The sequence below is a fragment of the Oncorhynchus tshawytscha genome, linkage group LG25, assembly GCF_018296145.1.
Source record: "Oncorhynchus tshawytscha isolate Ot180627B linkage group LG25, Otsh_v2.0, whole genome shotgun sequence".
Lineage (NCBI taxonomy): Eukaryota > Metazoa > Chordata > Actinopteri > Salmoniformes > Salmonidae > Oncorhynchus > Oncorhynchus tshawytscha.
In genome coordinates, this window is record NC_056453.1 from 9,727,249 (window position 1) to 9,745,541 (window position 18,293).

The 18,293-nt window shown below is 43.0% G+C and overlaps 1 protein-coding gene across 4 annotated transcripts in view; it reads left to right on the forward strand.

The window, feature by feature from the left end:
- The window catches only part of LOC112233716 (ATP-citrate synthase), a 133,534-nt gene that overhangs the window by 82,168 nt on the left and 33,073 nt on the right, over nucleotides 1–18,293 (forward strand). For all 4 annotated transcript variants that reach the window (XM_024401528.2, XM_024401529.2, XM_024401531.2 and 1 more), the window contains 3 exons: nucleotides 10,963–11,113; nucleotides 11,514–11,657; nucleotides 16,467–16,580. In XM_024401528.2, the coding sequence (XP_024257296.1) occupies nucleotides 10,963–11,113; nucleotides 11,514–11,657; nucleotides 16,467–16,580 (409 nt within the window). The remainder of the gene's footprint in view (nucleotides 1–10,962; nucleotides 11,114–11,513; nucleotides 11,658–16,466; nucleotides 16,581–18,293) is intronic.

Consider the following 18,293-nt stretch of genomic DNA (forward strand, 5'->3'; position numbering starts at 1 on the left):
TCCAATTTGCTGAGTAGAGTGTTGGAGGCTCATTTGTAAATTACATCGCCGAAGTCAAGGATCGGTAGGATAGCCAGTTTTTCGAGGGTATGTTTGGCAGCATGAGTGAATGATGCTTTGTTGCGAAATAGGAAGCAGATTCTAGATTTAATTTTGGATTGGAGATGCTTAATGAGTCTGGAAGGAGGGTTTACAGTCTAACCAGACACTTAGGTATTTCTAGTTGTCCACATATTTTAAGTCAGAACCGTCCTGAGTAGTGATGCTGGACGGGTGGGCAGGTGTGGGCAGCGTTCAGTTGAAGAGCATGCATTTAGTTTTAATTGCATTTAAGAGCAGGTGGAGGCCACGGAAGAAGAGTTGTATGGCATTGAAGCTCGTCTGGAGGTTAGTTAACACAGTGTCCAAAGAAGCTCGTCTGCGTAGAGGTGGATCAGAGAATCACCAGCAGCAAGAGCGACATCATTGATGCAGACAGAGAATAGAGTTGGCCTAAGGATTGAACCCTGTGGGGCACACCCATAGACTGCCAGAGGTCCGGACAACAGGCCCTCCGATTTGACACACTAAACTCTGTCTGAGAAGTAGGTTGTGAACCAGGCGAGGCAGTAATTTGAGAAACCACGGCTGTTTAGTCTGCCGATAAGAATGTGGTGATTGACAGAGTCGAAAGCCTTGGCCAGGTTGATGAATACAGCTGCACAGTATTGTGCGAAAATCAGAAAAGCAATCAAATGAAATCATTTACCTTTGAGCTTCGGATGTTTTCACTCACGAGACTCCCAGTTAGAAAGCAAATGTTCATTTTGTCCCATAAAGATTATTTTTATAGCCGAAACACCTCCGTTTGTACTTCACGTTGGTTGAGAAATCCACCGGAAACTGCAGTCACGACCACGCCGAAAAATATTCCAAATTAGATCCATAATATCGACAAACATGGCAAACGTTTTTTATAATCAATCCTCTGTGTTTTTCAAATATCTATTCGATAATATATCAACCGGGACAGGTGGCTTCTTAGTAGGAAAGAGAGAAACAATGGTCGCATTTGTCTATTACGCACATCACTCAGAGCCTCCAGCTGACCACTGACGCAATGTTGTCGTTCAGGCTCATTTTTCAAATAAAAGCCTGAAACTATGTATTGTGACACTAGACACATTAGGGAAGCCATAGAAAAAGGTATCTGGTTGATATCCCATTCACTGCTCAATAGGGGCGCATAGGAACGCAGAGCTTTCTAAATAAGAGTCTTCCTGATTGGATTTTTCTCAGGCTTTCGCCTGCAATATCAGTTCTGTTATACTCAGACAATATTTTTACAGTTTTGGAAACTTTTGTGTTTTCTATCCTAAGCTGTCAATTATATGCATATTCTAGCATCTTGTCCTGACAAAATAGCCTGTTTACTTTGGGAACATTATTTTTCCAAAAATGAAAGTAGTGCCCCCTAGTTTCAACAGGTTAACCTGTCTCGGACTGCGGACCCCCCCGCAACAGCCAGTGAAAGTGCAGGGCGCCAAATTCAAAACAAAAATCTCATCATTAAAATTCCTCAAGCATACAAGTATTTTACACCATTTTAAAGATTCAATTCTTGTTAATCCAGCTACAGTGTCTGATTTCAAAAATAATTCACAGCGAAAGCACCACAAACGATTGTTAGGTCACCACCAAGCCACAGAAAAACACAGCCATTTTTCCAGCCAAAGAGAGGAGTCACAAAAAGCAGAAATAGAGATAAAATTCACTAACCTTTGATCTTCATCAGATGACACTCATAGGACTTCATGTTACACAATACATGTATGTTTTGTTTGATGAAGTTCATATTTATATAAAAAAATCGGAGTTTACAAATAGTTCTAAAACATGCGGTGATTGTGCAGAGAGCCACATCAATTTACAGAGAACTCATAATAAACATTGATAAAGATACGACTATTATACATGGAACTTTTCCTTAATGCAACCGCTGTGTCAGATTTCAAAAAAACTTTACAGAGAAAGCAAACCATGCAATAATCTGAGTACAGCCTTTAGACAAAGCAGCCAAAAAGATACCCACCATATTGGGTAGTCAACATTACTCAGAAATAGCATTTTAAATATTCACTTTGATGATCTTCATCAGAATGCACTCCCAGGAATCCCAGTTCCACCATACATGTTTGATTTGTTTGATAATCTCCATCAGTTATGTCCAAATATCTTCTTTTGTTAGGGCGTTTGGTAAAAAAAAAAGCGCTTTCAGGTCGCGCCGAACCTCGGACGAAAATTCAAGTTCCGTTACAGCCCTTAGAAACATGCCAAACTAATTATGGAATCAATCTTTAGGATGTTTTAACTTCTTCGAGATAAGGGGCGCTCTTTTAATTTTGGGATAAAAAACGTTCCCGTTTTAAACAAGATATTTTTTCACGAAAAGATGCTCGACTATGCATGTAATTGACAGCTTTGGAAAGAAAACACTCTGACGTTTCCAAAACTGCAAAGATATTATCTGTGAGTGCCCCAGAACTAATGCTACAGGCGAAACCAAGATGAAATTTCATACAGGAAATGGTCCAGATTTTGAATGTGCTGTGTTCCAATGTCTCCTTATATGGCTGTGAATGCGCCAGGAATGAGCCTGCACTTTCTGTCGTTTCCCCAAGGTGTTGTGACGTATTTGTAGGCATATCATTGGAAGATTGACCATAAGAGACTACATTTACCAGGGGTCCGCCCGGTGTCCTCCGTCGAAATTATTGCGTAATCTCCAGCTCCATGCGCGTTTACATTTTCTTCAGAGGAGAAAGTCAACTGCCACGAATGATTTGTCATCGATGGATATGTGAAAAACACCTTGAGGATTGATTCTAAACAACGTTTGCCATGTTTCTGTCGATATTATGGAGTTCATTTGGAAAAAAGTTCACGTTGTAATGACTGAATTTTCGTTTTTTTCCTTACCTAAATGTGATGAACAAAACGGAGCGATTTGTCCTACACAAATAATCTTTTTGGAAAAACTGAACATTTGCTATCTGAGTCTCCTCATTGAAAACATCTGAAGTTCTTCAAAGGTAAATTATTTTATTTGAATGCTTTTCTTGTTTTTGTGAAAATGTTGCATGCTGAATGCTAGGCTTAATGCTATGCTAGCTATCAATACTCTTACACAAATGCTTGTTTAGCTATGGTTCAAAAGCATATTTTGAAAATCTGAGATGAGTGTTGTTAACAAAAGGCTAAGCTTGAGAGCAAATATATTTATTTAATTTCATTTGCGATTTTCATGAATAGTTAACGTTGCGTTATGGTAATGAGCTTGAGGCTATAAATAGGATCCCGGATACGGGATTGCTCGTCGCAACAGGTTAACCTCTTCATCCTACTTGAGACGCAGACGTCCCAACTAGAGCTCTGGAAATGCAAATGCGCTACGCTAAACGCTAATAGTATTAGTTAAAACGCAAACATTCATTAAAATACACATGCTTGGTATTGAATTAAAGCTACACTCGTTGTGAATCCAGGCACCAAGTCAGATTTTTAAAATTCTTTTTGGCGAAAGCATGAGAAGCTATTATCTGATAGCATGTAACACCCCAAAAGACCCGTAGGGGATGTAAACAAAAGAATTAGCATAGTCGGCGCTACACAAACCGCACAATAAAATATAAAACATTCATTACCTTTGACCATCTTCTTTGTTGGCACTCCTTGATGTCCCATAATCAATACTGGGTCTTTTTTTCGATTAAATCGGTCCATATATAGCCTAGATATCGATCTATGAAAACTGTGTGATAAACGGAAAAAAATAGCGTTTCATAACGTAACGTCATTTTTTAAAAGTTAAGTCGACGATAAACTTTCACAAAACACTTCGAAATACCTTTCTAATGCAACTTTAGGTATTACTACACGTTAATAAGCTATAAAAATCATCAGGAGGCGATGTAAATTCGATAGCTGGTCGTCTGGGAAAAAAAACACAGAGCCAATGAATCAAGTTGGTGGTCGGAGGGAATCGGTTCCCTTTGGTCGGATCTACCAAGAATCAAATCAGAATCAAATGAGAAGACTCTATACGTCCTGTGGAAGCTGTAGGTACTGCAACCTCGGCCTCATTTAATACGGTTCACCTTTAACAATGGGTTGAAGTGGCGCATGGATATTTTTTTCCATCTCCAGTGATCAGACTTTCCTGCGCTTTTCGATGAAACAGACGTTCTGTTATAGTCACAGCCGTGATTTAACCAGTTTTAGAAATGTTAGTGTTTTCTATACACACATACTAATCATATGCATATACTATATTCCTGGCATGAGTAGCAGGACGCCAAAATGTTGCGCGATTTTTAACAGAATGTTCGAAAAAGTAGGGGGTCGGCTTAAGAGGTTTAACAAACTTAATGTTCCAACCGGACAATTCCTTTGTCTGTACAAATTAAGTGGAACCTAGCCACCTTTCACGTGAGTGCGCCAGACCGAGGCTGTGGCACTCTGCCAGACCGAGGCTGTGGCACTCTGCCAGACCGAGGCTGTGGCACTCTGCCAGACCGAGGCTGTGGCACTCTGCCAGACCGAGGCTGTGGCACTCTGCCAGACCGAGGCTGTGGCACTCTGCCAGACCGAGGCTGTGGCACTCTGCCAGACCGAGGCTGTGGCACTCTGCACAGACCGAGGCTGTGGCACTCTGCCAGACCGAGGCTGTGCCAGCACTGTGGCACTCTGCCAGACCGAGGCTGTGGCACTCTGCCAGAGAGGCTGTGGCACTCTGCCAGACCGAGGCTGTGGCACTCTGCCAGACCGAGGCTGTGGCACTCTGCCAGACCGAGGCTGTGGCCAGACCGAGGCTGTGGCTCTGCCAGACCGAGGCTGTGGCACTGTGGCTGCCAGACCGAGGCTGTGGCACTCTGCCAGACCGAGGCTGTGGCACTCTGCCAGACCGAGGCTGTGGCACTCTGCCAGACCGAGGCTGTGGCACTCTGCCAGACCGAGGCTGTGGCACTCTGCCAGACCGAGGCTGTGGCACTCTGCCAGACCGAGGCTGTGGCACTCTGCCAGACCGAGGCTGTGGCACTCTGCCAGACCACTCGCTCAAAGAGCTCTTATGAGCCCCTCCTTTAGAGTAGAATCCTCAAAATAGGTTCTAAATACTGTTGACATCCAGTGCCTTGGGGAGTGAAACATATCCCACCATCTTCAATGGGGGCTGAGTTGAAAAACTACAAACCTCAGATTTTCCACTTCCTGGTTGGATATTTTCTCAGGTTATTGCCTGCCATATTAGTTCTGTTATATTCACAGACATCAATCAAACAGTTTTAGAAACTTCAGTGTTATCTATCCAAATGTACTAATTATATGCATATTCTAGGTTTTACGGCTGAGTAGCAGGCAGTGAACCACCCCTCCCGGATCCGGGATAATAGTCATCAGCAACACTGAATAGCATAGCGCAACAGTCAAATAATATTACTAGAAAATATTCATGAAATCACAAGTGCAATATAGGAAAACGCAGCAATCCAAGCGTTTGTAATTTTATCGATAGACTAGCATAGCATTATGTACACTTAGCATCAGGAAGCTTGGTCATACAAATCAGAAAAGCAATCAAATTAACCGTTTACCTTTGATCTTCGGATGTTTTCACTCACGAGACTCCCAGTTACACAGCAAATGTTCCTTTTGTTCCATAAAGATTATTTTTATAATATAAATATATTTTTATATATATCGTTTGTTTGTCGCATTATGTTCAGAAATCCACAGGAAAGAGCGGTCACGACAACGCAGACGGGATTTCCAAATAGTCTTCATAATGTCCACATAAGCATGTCAAAAGTTTTTTAGAATCATTCCTCAGGTAGTTTTTAAAATATATATTCGATAATATATCAACCGAGTGTAGCTTTTTCCATAACAGCGGGAGGAACAATGGCCGTCTTACTCAATTGCGCACCAACTCACTCTGAGAGCCCCCACCTGTCCACTTACGCAATGTGATCCTTCACGCTCATTCTTCAAAATAAAAGCCTGAAACTATGTCTAAAGACTGTTTACACCTTAGGGAAGCCACAGAAAAAGGAATCTGGTTGATATCCCTTTAAATGCGCAATAGGGATGCATGAGATCAGAGAGATTTCAAAAACAGGGGCACTTCCTGATTGGATTTCCCTCAGGTTTTGGCCTGCAATATCAGTTATGTTTAACTCACAGACAAACTTTAGTGTTTTCTATCCTAATCTGTCAATTATATGCATATTCTAGCATCTGGTCCTGAGAAATAGGCCGTTTACTTTGGGAACGTTATTTTTCCAAACATAAAAATAGTGCCCCCTAGCTTCAAGAGGTTAATTTGCCCCCTACCACAAAAGTTAAAGATTAACCAGGTATCCTCTACTAACGGAATGAGTTCAATATCCTCCCAGGATACCCGGGCCGTGTCGATTAGAAAGGCCTGCTCGCTGAAGTGTTTTAGGGAGCGTTTGACAGAGATGAGGGGTAGTTGTTTGACTGCTGACCCATTACGGACGCAGGCAATGAGGCAGTGATCGCTGAGATCCTGGTCGAAGACAGCAGAGGTGTATTTGGAGGGCACGTTGGTTAGGATGATATCTGAGGGTGCCCGTGTTTATGGATTTGGGGTTGTACCTGGTAGGTTCATTGATAATTTGTGTTTGATTGAGGGCATCAAGCTTAGATTGTAGGACGGCCGGGGTGTTAAGCATGTCTCAGTTTAGGTCAGCCTAACAGCATGAGCTCTGAAGATAGATGGGTGGGGGGGGTCAATTTACATATGATGTCCAGGGCACAGCTGGGGACAGAAGGTGGTCTAAGGCAAGCGGCAAATGTGTGATACTTGTTTCTGGAAAGGTGGATTTTTAAAAGTAGAAGCTCAATGTTTGGGCACAGACCTGGATAGTTCCGTTGTGGCCAAAAGTTTTGAGAATGACACAAATATACATTTTCAAAGTGCTCAGTTTGTATGATCGCAATTTGCATATACTCCAGAATTTTATGAAGTGATCAGATGAATTGCGATTAATGGCAAAGTCCCTCTTTTCCACTGGATTTCAGCCCTGCCACAAAAGAACCAGCTGACATGTCAGTGATTCTCTCGTTAACACAGGTGTGAGTGTTGATGAGGACAAGGCTGGAGATCACTCTGTCATGCTGATTGAGTTCGTATAACATACTTTAAAAGGAGGGTGGTGGGCCTCCCGGGTGGCGCAGTGGTCTAGGGCACTGCATCGCAGCGCTAGCTGTGCCACCAAGACTGGGTTCGCGCCCAGGCTCTGTCACAGCCGGCCGCGCCCGGGAGGTCTGCACAATTGGCCTAGCGTTGTCCGGGTTAGGGAAGGTTTGGCCGGTAGGGATATCCTTGTCTCATCGTGCACCAGCGAATCCTGTGGCGGACTGGGCGCAGTGCACTCTAACCAAGGTCGCCAGGTGCACGGTGTTTCCTCTGACACATTGGTGCGGCTGGCTTCCGGGTTGGATGCACGCTGTGTTAAGAAGCGGTGCGGCTTGGTTGGGTTGTGTTTCGGAGGACGCATGGCTTTCGACCTTCGTCTCTCCTGAGCCCGCACGGGAGTTGTAGCGACGAGACAAGATAGTAATTACTAACAATTGGATACCACAAAATTGGGGAGAAAAGGGGGTAAAATAAAAGTGGTGCTTGGAAACATTGTTCTTCCTCTGTCAACCATGCAAGGAAAAAAATGCCGTCATCATTGCTTTGCACAAAAAGTGCTTCACATGCAAGGATATTGCTGCCAGTAAGATTGCACCTAAATCAACCTTTTATCTGTCAATTGTTCAGGGCGCCCAAGAAAGTCCAACAAGCGACCATCTCCTAAAGTTGATTCAGCTGCGGGATCGGGGCACCACCAGTACAGAGCTTGCTCAGGAATGGCAGCAGGCAGGTGTGAGTGCATCTGCACGCACAGTGAGGCAAAGACTTTTGGTGTCAAGAAGGGCAGCAAAGAAGCCAGTTCTCTCCAGGAAAAACATCAGGGGCAGACTGATATTCTGCAAAAGGTACAGGGATTGGATTGCTGAGGACTGGGGTAAAGTCATTTTCTCTGAATCACCTTTCCGATTGTTTGGGGCATCTGTAAAAAAAGCTTGTCTGGAGAAGACAAGGTGAGCGCAACCATCAGTCCTGTGTCATGCCAACAGTAAAGCATCCTGACACCATTCATTTGTGGGGTTGCTTCTCAGCCAAGGGAGTAGGCTCACTCATCATTTTGCCTTAGAACACAGCCATGAATATAGAATGGTACCAACACATCCTCCGAGGGCAACTTCTCCCAACCATCCAGGAACAGTTTGTGACGAACAATACCATTTCCAGCATGATGGAGCAACTTGCCATAAGGCAAAAGTGATAACTAAGTGGCTCGGGGAACAAAACATCGATATTTTGGGTCCATGGACAGGAAACTCCCCAGACCTTAATCCCATTGAGAACTTGTGGATAAACAAAAACCCACAAATTCTGACAAACTCCAAGCGTTGATTATGCAAGAATGGGCTGCCATCAGTCAGGATGTGGCCCAGAAGTTAATTGACAGCATGCCAGGGCAGATTGCAGAGGTCTTGAAAAAGAAGGGTCAACACTGCAAATATTGACTTTGCATCAACTTCATGTAATTGTCAATAAAAGCCTTTGACACTTATGAAATGTAATTATACTTTAGTATGTGGCGAAATCTGCTCGGAGCCTTCACCGTGCGCTGCCACTTTAAGAGCGCATGAGCAGTAAGGAAGGAGGAGATAAAGAGAGCTCGTTCAGCTCTTTGGGGAGGGGCTCTTGGGTGGCGCGACAGTTTGATTGTGTGTGCTGTGCTGCAGAAGTTTTGTTTGTTTTCAGCGTGTGTAGTTTATAGAGTATTTAACTCAATCATCGGTGTAATCGCTCTAGGTCGTGGTTGTTTTCGTTTGGGACCGCGCCCGTTATGGATCGCATGGATTAGTAGCAACATTGTTGCGAAGCTTTAACATACAAACCAACAAACCATCGGACAGTCAGACAGTACACCTGCACGCCTGAAGACCACAGCTAAGATCTCTTTTGTTATCTTTTTCTCTCTCTTTCTCTTCCCTCTCATTCCAGTGCTTTACCCTGCAACAGACTCTCTATTTTTCAAATGCACTTCCCATTGAAGTTCATTAGAGCTGGACTATTATTTCCCTGCCAGAAGTATTTGGATGGACATTTTAGTAGGTTGCTTGCAAGTTGTATATTATGTGAACTGTATTGAGGTGCGGTGTACTAATGACATGTGGCCGAGAAGACTGTGGACATTTTTAAGGCCTTTGTTGTGTCGATGAACACCCCCACATTCATACCCTCTGCACTCATCCACTAGAAAATAATACAGATTATTGCAAATCCTATGTTGATGACTGGGTTCGTTCTTGTATGAAGTTGCTGTTCAATTGCTCTGCCATTATTAGTATTAGTATTATTGTATGAGGTATTCTTGTTTGGGTTACCCCTGTGCTGTGATGTGGGTTTTATATGGTGTGTATTCTTTTTTCTCCACTGGCTATCTGGTAAACAGGCTACCCTCTAGGCAGTCTCTTCTGCTGATGTGTGTGGGTCTGGTAGTGGTACTCTCTCTCTTCTACTCTTTTCCTTTTGGCATGGTTAATACCTGCCTGGCGCCCGAACAAAATCTTTCTTTACCCTCTCTAATAAATACCGCTATAAGTATTCCATAGTAACATCTGACAAAAATATCTAAAGACACTTAAGCAGCAAACTTTGGATATTAATATTTGTGTCATTCTCAAACTTTTGGCCACGACTATAAGACAGTACTCTGCTGTAGATTGCAACTCCGCCCCCTTTGGCAGTTCTATCTTGTCGGAAAATGTTATAGTTAGGGATGGAAATTTCAGGGTTTTTGGTGGTCTTCCTAAGCCAGGATTCAGACACTGCTAGGACATCCAGGTTGGCAGAGTGTGCTAAAGCAGTGAATTAAACAAACTTAGGGAGGAGGCTTCTAATGTTTACATGCATGAAACCAATGCTTTTACGTTTACAGAAGTCAACAAATGAGAGCGCCTGGGGAATGGGTGCGGAGCTCGGCACTGCAGGGCCTGGATTAACCTCTACATCACCAGAGGAACAGGAGGAGTAGGATAAGGGTACGGCTAAAGGCTATAAGAACTGGTCGTCCAGTACGTTCGGAACAGAGAGAGTAAAAGGAGCAGGTTTCTGGGCACAGTAGAATAGATTCGAGGCATAATGTACAGAAGGGTATGGTAGGATGTGAATACAGTGGAGGTAAACCTATGCATTGAGTAACAATGAGATATTGTTTCTAGAAACATCATTTAAACCAGGTGAGGAAACCGCATGTGTGGGAGGTGGAACTAAAGGGTTAACAAAGGCATATTGAGCAGGGCTAGAGGCTCTACAGTGAAATAAGGCAATAATTACTAACCAAAACAGCAATGGACAAGGTATGTTGACATTAGGGGAAAGCATGCGTAGCCGAGTGATCATAGGGGTCCAGTGAGACAGCTAGCGGGCCGGGGCTAGCAAGCTAGCAGAGGGGCCTTAGGGGGACGTCACGACGGAAGAAGTCTGTTGTAGCCCCCTCGTGCTGTTACGTCGGCAGACCAGTCGTCATGGATCAGCAGGGCTCCGTGTGGTAAAAGGGTCCAAGCCAATTGGCAAAATAGGAGTGTCTTTGATTGGCCAGAGATTTCTCACACCTGAGTGTGTTCATTAGGCACCATACGGAAGAAGGACTGACACCTGGAAGGACTGACACCTGGACTTTTTTTTAACTTTCAGATTTTGTTTTTCTGTTGCACAACATTTTCCGTTGCGTGCCTGTCTATGAATGAACACGAATGCACACTCCACTTTGGCGTTGTGCACTGACATGCCCCCATCACTTCTCCCTCCAGTTATCCTCCCACATCTTGATTTTTCCCTAGGTTACCGCGCTACGCCTGCCAGTTCATTGAGATGTGCCTGATGGTGACTGCAGACCATGGGCCCGCCGTATCTGGTGCCCACAACACCATAGTCTGTGCCCGTGCCGGCAAGGACCTAATCTCCAGCCTGACATCCGGCCTGCTCACCATTGTGAGGACACACACACACACACTGTGTGACTTCCTGAAATCTAATTTGAAAATGCATCAAGTCCAGTTACCATTAGTATCTATCCAATGGCTTTCCATACCTCTCAGATTAAAGGTCTTGAAGGAAGGGAAGGAGAAAAAGGGAAGATTTCGAAAGACAATTACTTCTGCACTTGCACATTCTCCATTGTGGATTTAAAAAGCATAGCATTGGTCTAAGGCTCTCTCCAGCCAAGATCTTTGGCTTCCACCATTTGTTAAATGAATGCAAGAATCTGTATAAGTTCAGGAAAAGTGTGGAGAATTTGGATGTAGCCCACTACTGGGACACTGACAAAAAGGGGTTGTCTTAACTTGTAAGAGTTTAGAGACTAATATACTTTGTTGATATTGTTTCCCAGGGGGACCGCTTTGGAGGAGCTTTGGATGCTGCGGCCAAGCAGTTCAGCAAGGCGTTCGACAGCGGCATGCTGCCGATGGAGTTTGTCAACAAGATGAAGAAGGATGGCAAGCTGATCATGGGTATTGGGCACAGGGTCAAATCGGTGAGCAATAAATTACAAGGATTGAAATATAGCTACATTTCCAGTTAATTTGAACGATTCCATCTCAATTTATTTGACTGAGCATATACTAACACAAATATAAATGCTACATATAACAATTTCAAAGATTTTACTGAGTTATCATTCATATGAGGAAATCCGCCAATTGAAATAAATTCATTAGGCCCTAATCTGTGGATTTCACATGATTGGGAATTCAGATAAGTGTCTATTGGTCACAGATACTGTACCTTTTTAAAAAAGGCCCTCACAATAAGCCTCAGGATCTCGTCACGGTATCTCTGTGCTTTCAAATTCCCATCGATAAAATGCAATTGTGTTCGTTGTCCATAGCTCATACCATACCATAACCCCACCGCCACCATGGGGCACGCTGTTCACATCGTTGACATCAGAAAACCACTTGCCCACACATCATACACTGGTCTGTGGTTGTGAGATCGTTGGACGTACTGCCAAATTCTCTAAAAAAAAAAAAAAAAATTACAAAATCAATCTACACACAATAACCCATAATGACCAAGCGAAAATAGGTTTCTCAATGTTTGTGCATTTATATTTGAATTTTTTTTCTGAAATATCACATTTACATAAGTATTCAGACCCATTGCTATGAGACTTGAAATTGAGCTCAGGTGCATCTTTTTTCCATTGATCATCCTTGTGATGTTTCTACAACTTAATTGGAGTCCACCTGTGGTCAATTCAATTGATTGGACATTATTTGGAAAGGCACACACTTGTCTATATAAGGTCCCACAGTTGACAGTGCACGTCAGATCAAAACCAAGCCATGAGATCAAAGGAATTGTCTGTAGTTCTCTGAGACAGGGTTGTGTCAAGAGACAGATCTGGGGAAGTATACCAAAACATTTGTCTCATTTAAGGGCCCCAATAAGAGTGGCCTCCATTCTTAAATGGAAGAAGTTTGGAACTACCAAGACTCTACCTAGAGATGTTCGCCTAGCCAAACTGCGCAATCGGGGGAGAAGATCCTTGGTCAGGGAGGTGACCAAGAACCTGATGGTCACTGACGGAGCTCTAGAGTTCCTCTGTGGAGATGGGAGAACCTACCAGAAGGACAACCATCTCTGCAGAACTTCACTAATCAGGCCTTTATGGTAGAGTGGCCAAACTGAAGCCACTCTTCAGTAAAAGGAACGTGACAGCCCGCTTGGAGTTTGCCAAAAGGCACCGAGCATGAGAAATAAGATTCTCTGGTCTGATGAAACCAAGATTAAACTTTTTGTCCTGAGTGTCAAGTGTCACGTCTGGAGGAAACCTGGCACCAGTGAAGCATGGTGGTGGCAGCATCATGCTGTGGGTATGTTTTTCAGCAGCAGGGACTGGGAGACTAGTCAGGGTCCAGGGGAAGATGAACGGCGTAAAGTACAGAGATCATTGGCGAAAACCTGCTCCAGAGCACTTGGGACCTCGGACTGGGACAAAGGTTCACTTTCCAACAGGACAACAACCCTAAGCACGCAGGAGTGGCTTCGGGACAAGTCTCTGAATGTTGGAACATTCTCTGGAGAAACCTGAAAATTGCTGTGCAGAAGCGCTCACCATCCAACCTGACAGCGCTTGAGAGGATCTGCAGAGAGGAATGAAACTCCCCAAATACAGGTGTGCCTAGCTTGTATTGTCATACCCAAGAAGACTCGAGACTGCCAAAGGTGCTTCAACAAAGTACTGAGTAAATGGTCTGAATACTTCTGTAAAAGAAATCATTTTTTTAATGAATTCATAACTGACATCCTTGATTCGGTCTGTTGTGTCCGACTGATTAAATTATGAAAGGCTATTTTATCAAATTCATTACCTAAAGTTTGATTACGTGATTGAATTAAACCATGCTACAATTAACTTGTTAATAACCTGGGGCACCATGGAAGAGTGTTTATAGAGCTGCTGCCTTCCGAATAAACTCTTAAAGATCTGAAGATCTTTTGTATCAATAGCAGTCAATTATTAATCGTCACCTATCGGTCTCATTCTGATTGTCGTAAGTACTTGGTTATCTTCACGAACCTGGGCAAACAAATTATTTCAATTGTTTATTTTCTAAATAATCACAGAGAATTACATGTACACAGGATGGATCATACATCGATTACTAATGTCATAAAAGGTCCCCAGCGGACTAAACCGATATGACAACTGGTTACACAAAGAAAGGGAGTTGGGTTTGAATGAAAGAGCGGAGAGACTGAGGAACAAAAGGATTGGGTCTCTATCGGACCTTGAGAAGCTATGCTACTGTAAATACAGAATCTGTAAATACGCCCATTCGGAAAAGGAAAATGCGAGATGTATATTTACACCGAGCTGCGCTTCGATAGATGGATTCGAAGATGGAAGACTGGTTTGTCCAGCAGAGAGCGCCTTTGTCCTTTGACAAATCTTTCTGGTTGTAATGTTGTAGGGCGGATACGTTGTACCCTGTCGTTCTTATTAGGAGATTCTGTAATTTCCTAGGCCACATACGTTTACAGCTGCAGCTGATAACTCGACTTCTAGGATGTATCACTTTATTGAATACGAGTTCAAAGTTCATACCGTTTTGCCATAATCAGCTCGTGCTGTATTCTGGCTGGTCTTGTCGAAATTCATCCTTCCAGCGTGGGGATAGTCACCTCCGTTGAAAAAGCCCCTTTTTCGCGCCCAGGCTCTGTCGCAGCCGGCCACGACCGGGAGGTCCGTGGGGCGATGCACAATTGGCCTAGCGTCGTCCGGTTTAGGGAGGGTTTGGCCGGTAGGGATATCCTTGTCTCATCGCACAACAGCGACTCCTGTGGCGGGCCGGGCGCAGTGCATGCTTACTAAGGTCACTAGGTTCACGGTGTTTCCTCCGACACATTGGTGCGGCTGGCTTCCGGGTTGGATGCGTGCTGTGTTAAGAAGCAGTGCGGCTTGGTTGGGTTGTGTTTCGGAGGATGCATGACTTTCGAACCTTCGTCTCTCCCGAGCCCGTACGGGAGTTGTAGCAATGAGACAAGATAGTAACCACTAACAATTGGATACCACGAAATTGGGGAGAAAAAGGGGGTACAGTTTAAAAAACAAACAAACAACAACAAAAATAGCCCTTTTTTAAAGTATAGACACCATTCCTAATGTCGTCGGGAACTAGGGTCGATTTCCGTCGGGTTTTTGTATTAGGGGAGAGAAGGGCGTATTCCATAGTTTTCAACCAATGTCTGTTCACTTGGTCATTACCACTGAGTGAGCACAGTTTACGTATGAAAACAATTCATTTAGAAGCTAAATTACATTTTAATATTTTAACAAATGGGTTCATATTTAAACATTTAAATTGCACAACAATTCCATGTGAATCTGATAACTAGTATAATACAATGTATGTCATCCTATCAGATATAATGTCCCAGACACCAACTGATCTGACATCATATTCTTTAAGTACCAATGGACACTTTCAACTGGTTGGATTACAGAAATATTGTACCTTTCCCTAACCTTTTGATGTTAACACAGGGCTTTCAAAGAGTTCTTTCTCTCTTGGCTTTCTAAGAGGGAAAGGTGATTATGGGGGTCATAAACCTCATACAACAGGGTAATGTCATGACAGGTCTTATGTAGCAACATGTGATATTGTTTTTTTTACATTGGATAAAGGTAGACACAAGACTATAAAATGGTATATCATACACTGCATTTGAGGAACAATGGGAAAGTAATTCTGCTTTGAAAATTGATCAACTCACTTTTGAGAAAATGGCCTTTGAGTATTTTGGTACCTACTGGAGAGCTCTTCATTGTCTTTTGTAAAATGTCTAAAAAACAGTTTTTGCTTTGTCATTATGGGTTATTCTGTGTATATTGATGAAGGGGAAAAAAATATTGAATCAATTTTAGAATAAGGCTGTAACATAATGTTCTAATCTTCTAATTCTGAGTAAAAAACTCAAGACACTATGAAGGCTTTAACAAGTTTATTCTTCCCAGAGGATCAATGCAGCTGCATTAGATGAAGACATTTTCACACAAGCACTGATATATAACCGTTCCTCCTAGGCTGAGTCTCCTCCTACACATCTGAACAGCCAATGCATTTCTGTTGCTAGACAGAACCTTAGTGATATCTGTATCATCTGACCTGACCTCTACCCCAAAGTGCTCACTCCTCCCCAACTCACGGCTGTCATGGTGACTGGTACTAGACTGTGTCTTCTCCTCCCAGAGGATCCTTCCCATAGGATTCCTGATGGCCAACAATAACATATCCTGACATAATGTAAACGTTATACATTACCCTCTCTCCCTCAGTGACATGAATAAGTATATTTCATATTCTCAGAACTCAACAGTAACAAAAAGTGGAAAGTCAAGTTGTGAATACTTTCCGATTGCACTGTTTGTTGTGACAAAAGTGCATATTTTACATGTTGCGTTTATTTTTGTTCAGTGTAGATTAAAATAATCCTAAACCTGTTTTTTCAAGACCAGATGTATGGCTGCTTTTAAACATGCAGCCCAATTATTGGCAAAAGATCAGAATTTTTCTGTTTTGGTCAAAATATCAATTAATGGCAAAATATCAGAATTGGGCTGCCTGTGTTAAGTCTAACTAGAATTTTTGTTATTTGACAGCATGATTTGTAAGAAAGTACGCATTAAGATTTGATTCCCGTCCTTAGTCTTATTGCCTCACAATTAAATCAAATCAATTCAGAAGTGTGTGTATACCTCTACAGCTCAGTGGCAGAATGGATACATTGACATATTTGCTGGCAGAATGATCTAAATGTGTTGATATAATTGTAGATCAACAACCCCGACATGAGAGTCCAGATCCTGAAGGACTTTGTGAAGGGGCATTTCCCTGCCACTCCGATGCTGGATTACGCTCTGGATGTGGAAAAGATCACCACCTCCAAGGTACGTACTTGGCCCTTACTAACCTCTCACTTCTCTACCTAGTGGTGCAGGCTACACTTAATTTATTTTGTTACTTGATCATTTTTGGTCAAGGTTACAGGTACAATACATTCTTATCAAGCGTAATGTTGCCGTTAACATAGTTTAGACTATTTTGAATCCATTACTGTCAGAGGGCATATTAGGCAGGCATATTAGGTTAGACTTTAATTATTGCAGATAGATTGTAGCTTCAAAAGTTTGGACCAACCTACTCATTCTAGGGTTTTTCTGTTTTTACTATTCTCTACATTGTAGAATAATAGTGAAGACCATCATAACTATGAAATGACACATGGAATCACGTAGTAACCCAAAAATTGTTCAAATCAAAATATATTTTAGATTCTTCAAAGTAGCCAACCTTTGCCTTAATGACGGTTTTGCACACTCTTGGCATTTTCTCAACCAGTTTCATGAGGTAGTGTTTAGACCCCTTGACTTTTTCCACATTTTGTTACGTTACAGCCTTATTCTAAAATTGATTAAATAGTTTTTTCCCCCCTCATCAATCGACATACACTACCCCATAATGACAAAGCAAAAACAGGTTTTTAGAATTATGAATGTGTTGACCATATATCACATTTACATAAGTATTCAGACCCTTTACTCAGTACTTGTTGAATCAGCGATTACAGCCTCGAGTATTCTTGGATATTACGCTACAAGCTTGGCACACCTGTATTTGGGGAGGTTCTCTCATTCCTCTCTGCAGATCCTCTCAAGCTCTGTCAGTTTGGAAGGGGAGCGTCACTGCACAGCTATTTTCAGGTCTCTCCAGAGATGTTTGAACAGGCTTAAGTCCGGGCTCTGGCTGGGCCTCTCAAGGATATTGAGACTCGTCCCGAAGCCACTGCTGCTTTGCCTTGGCTGTGTGCTTAGGGTCGTTGTCCTGTTGGAAGGTGAACCTTCTCCCCAGGTTTTAATCAAAGATCTCTCTGTACTTCGCTCCATTAATCTTTCTCTTGATCCTGACTAGTCTCCCAGTCCCTGCCACTGAAAAACATCCCACAGCATGGTGCTGCCACCACCATGCTTCACTGTAGGGATGGTGCCAGGTTTCCTCCAGATGTGATGCTTGGCATTTGCACCAAAGAGTTCAGTCATGGTTTCATCAGACCAAAGAATCTTATTTCTCATGGTCTGAGTGCTTTAGGTGCCTTTTGGAAAACTCCAAGCGCGCTGTCATGTGCATTTTACTGAGGAGTGGCTTCTGTCTGGCCACTCTACCATAAAGGCCTGATTGGTAGAGTGCTGCCGAGATGGTTGTCCTTCTGGAAGGTTTAGGTACTTGGTCACCTCCCTGACCAAGGCCTTATTCCCCTGATTGCTCGGTTTGGCCATTGGGCCATCTCCAGGAAGAGTCTTGGTGGTTCCAAATTGCTTCCATTTTAAGACTGATGGAGGCAACCGTGTTCTTGGACCTTCAATGTTGCAGAAATTGTTTGGCTATCCCTCCCCAGATCTGTGCCTCGACACATTGGTGAAGTGTGTGGTCTCTCCTCGAAGAAAGACGTTTGTCTGGCTCAGTAAAGCCTCAAAGATAAATTGTCCGCAAAGCTGAAATGGGCTACTTCTACGTGAATTAATTAGGCGGAACACCCCTCAGTTGACAAGTTGAAACATAATTATCTATAAGCTATCAGGCAGCCTGTGTTATTTGTCCTGTTG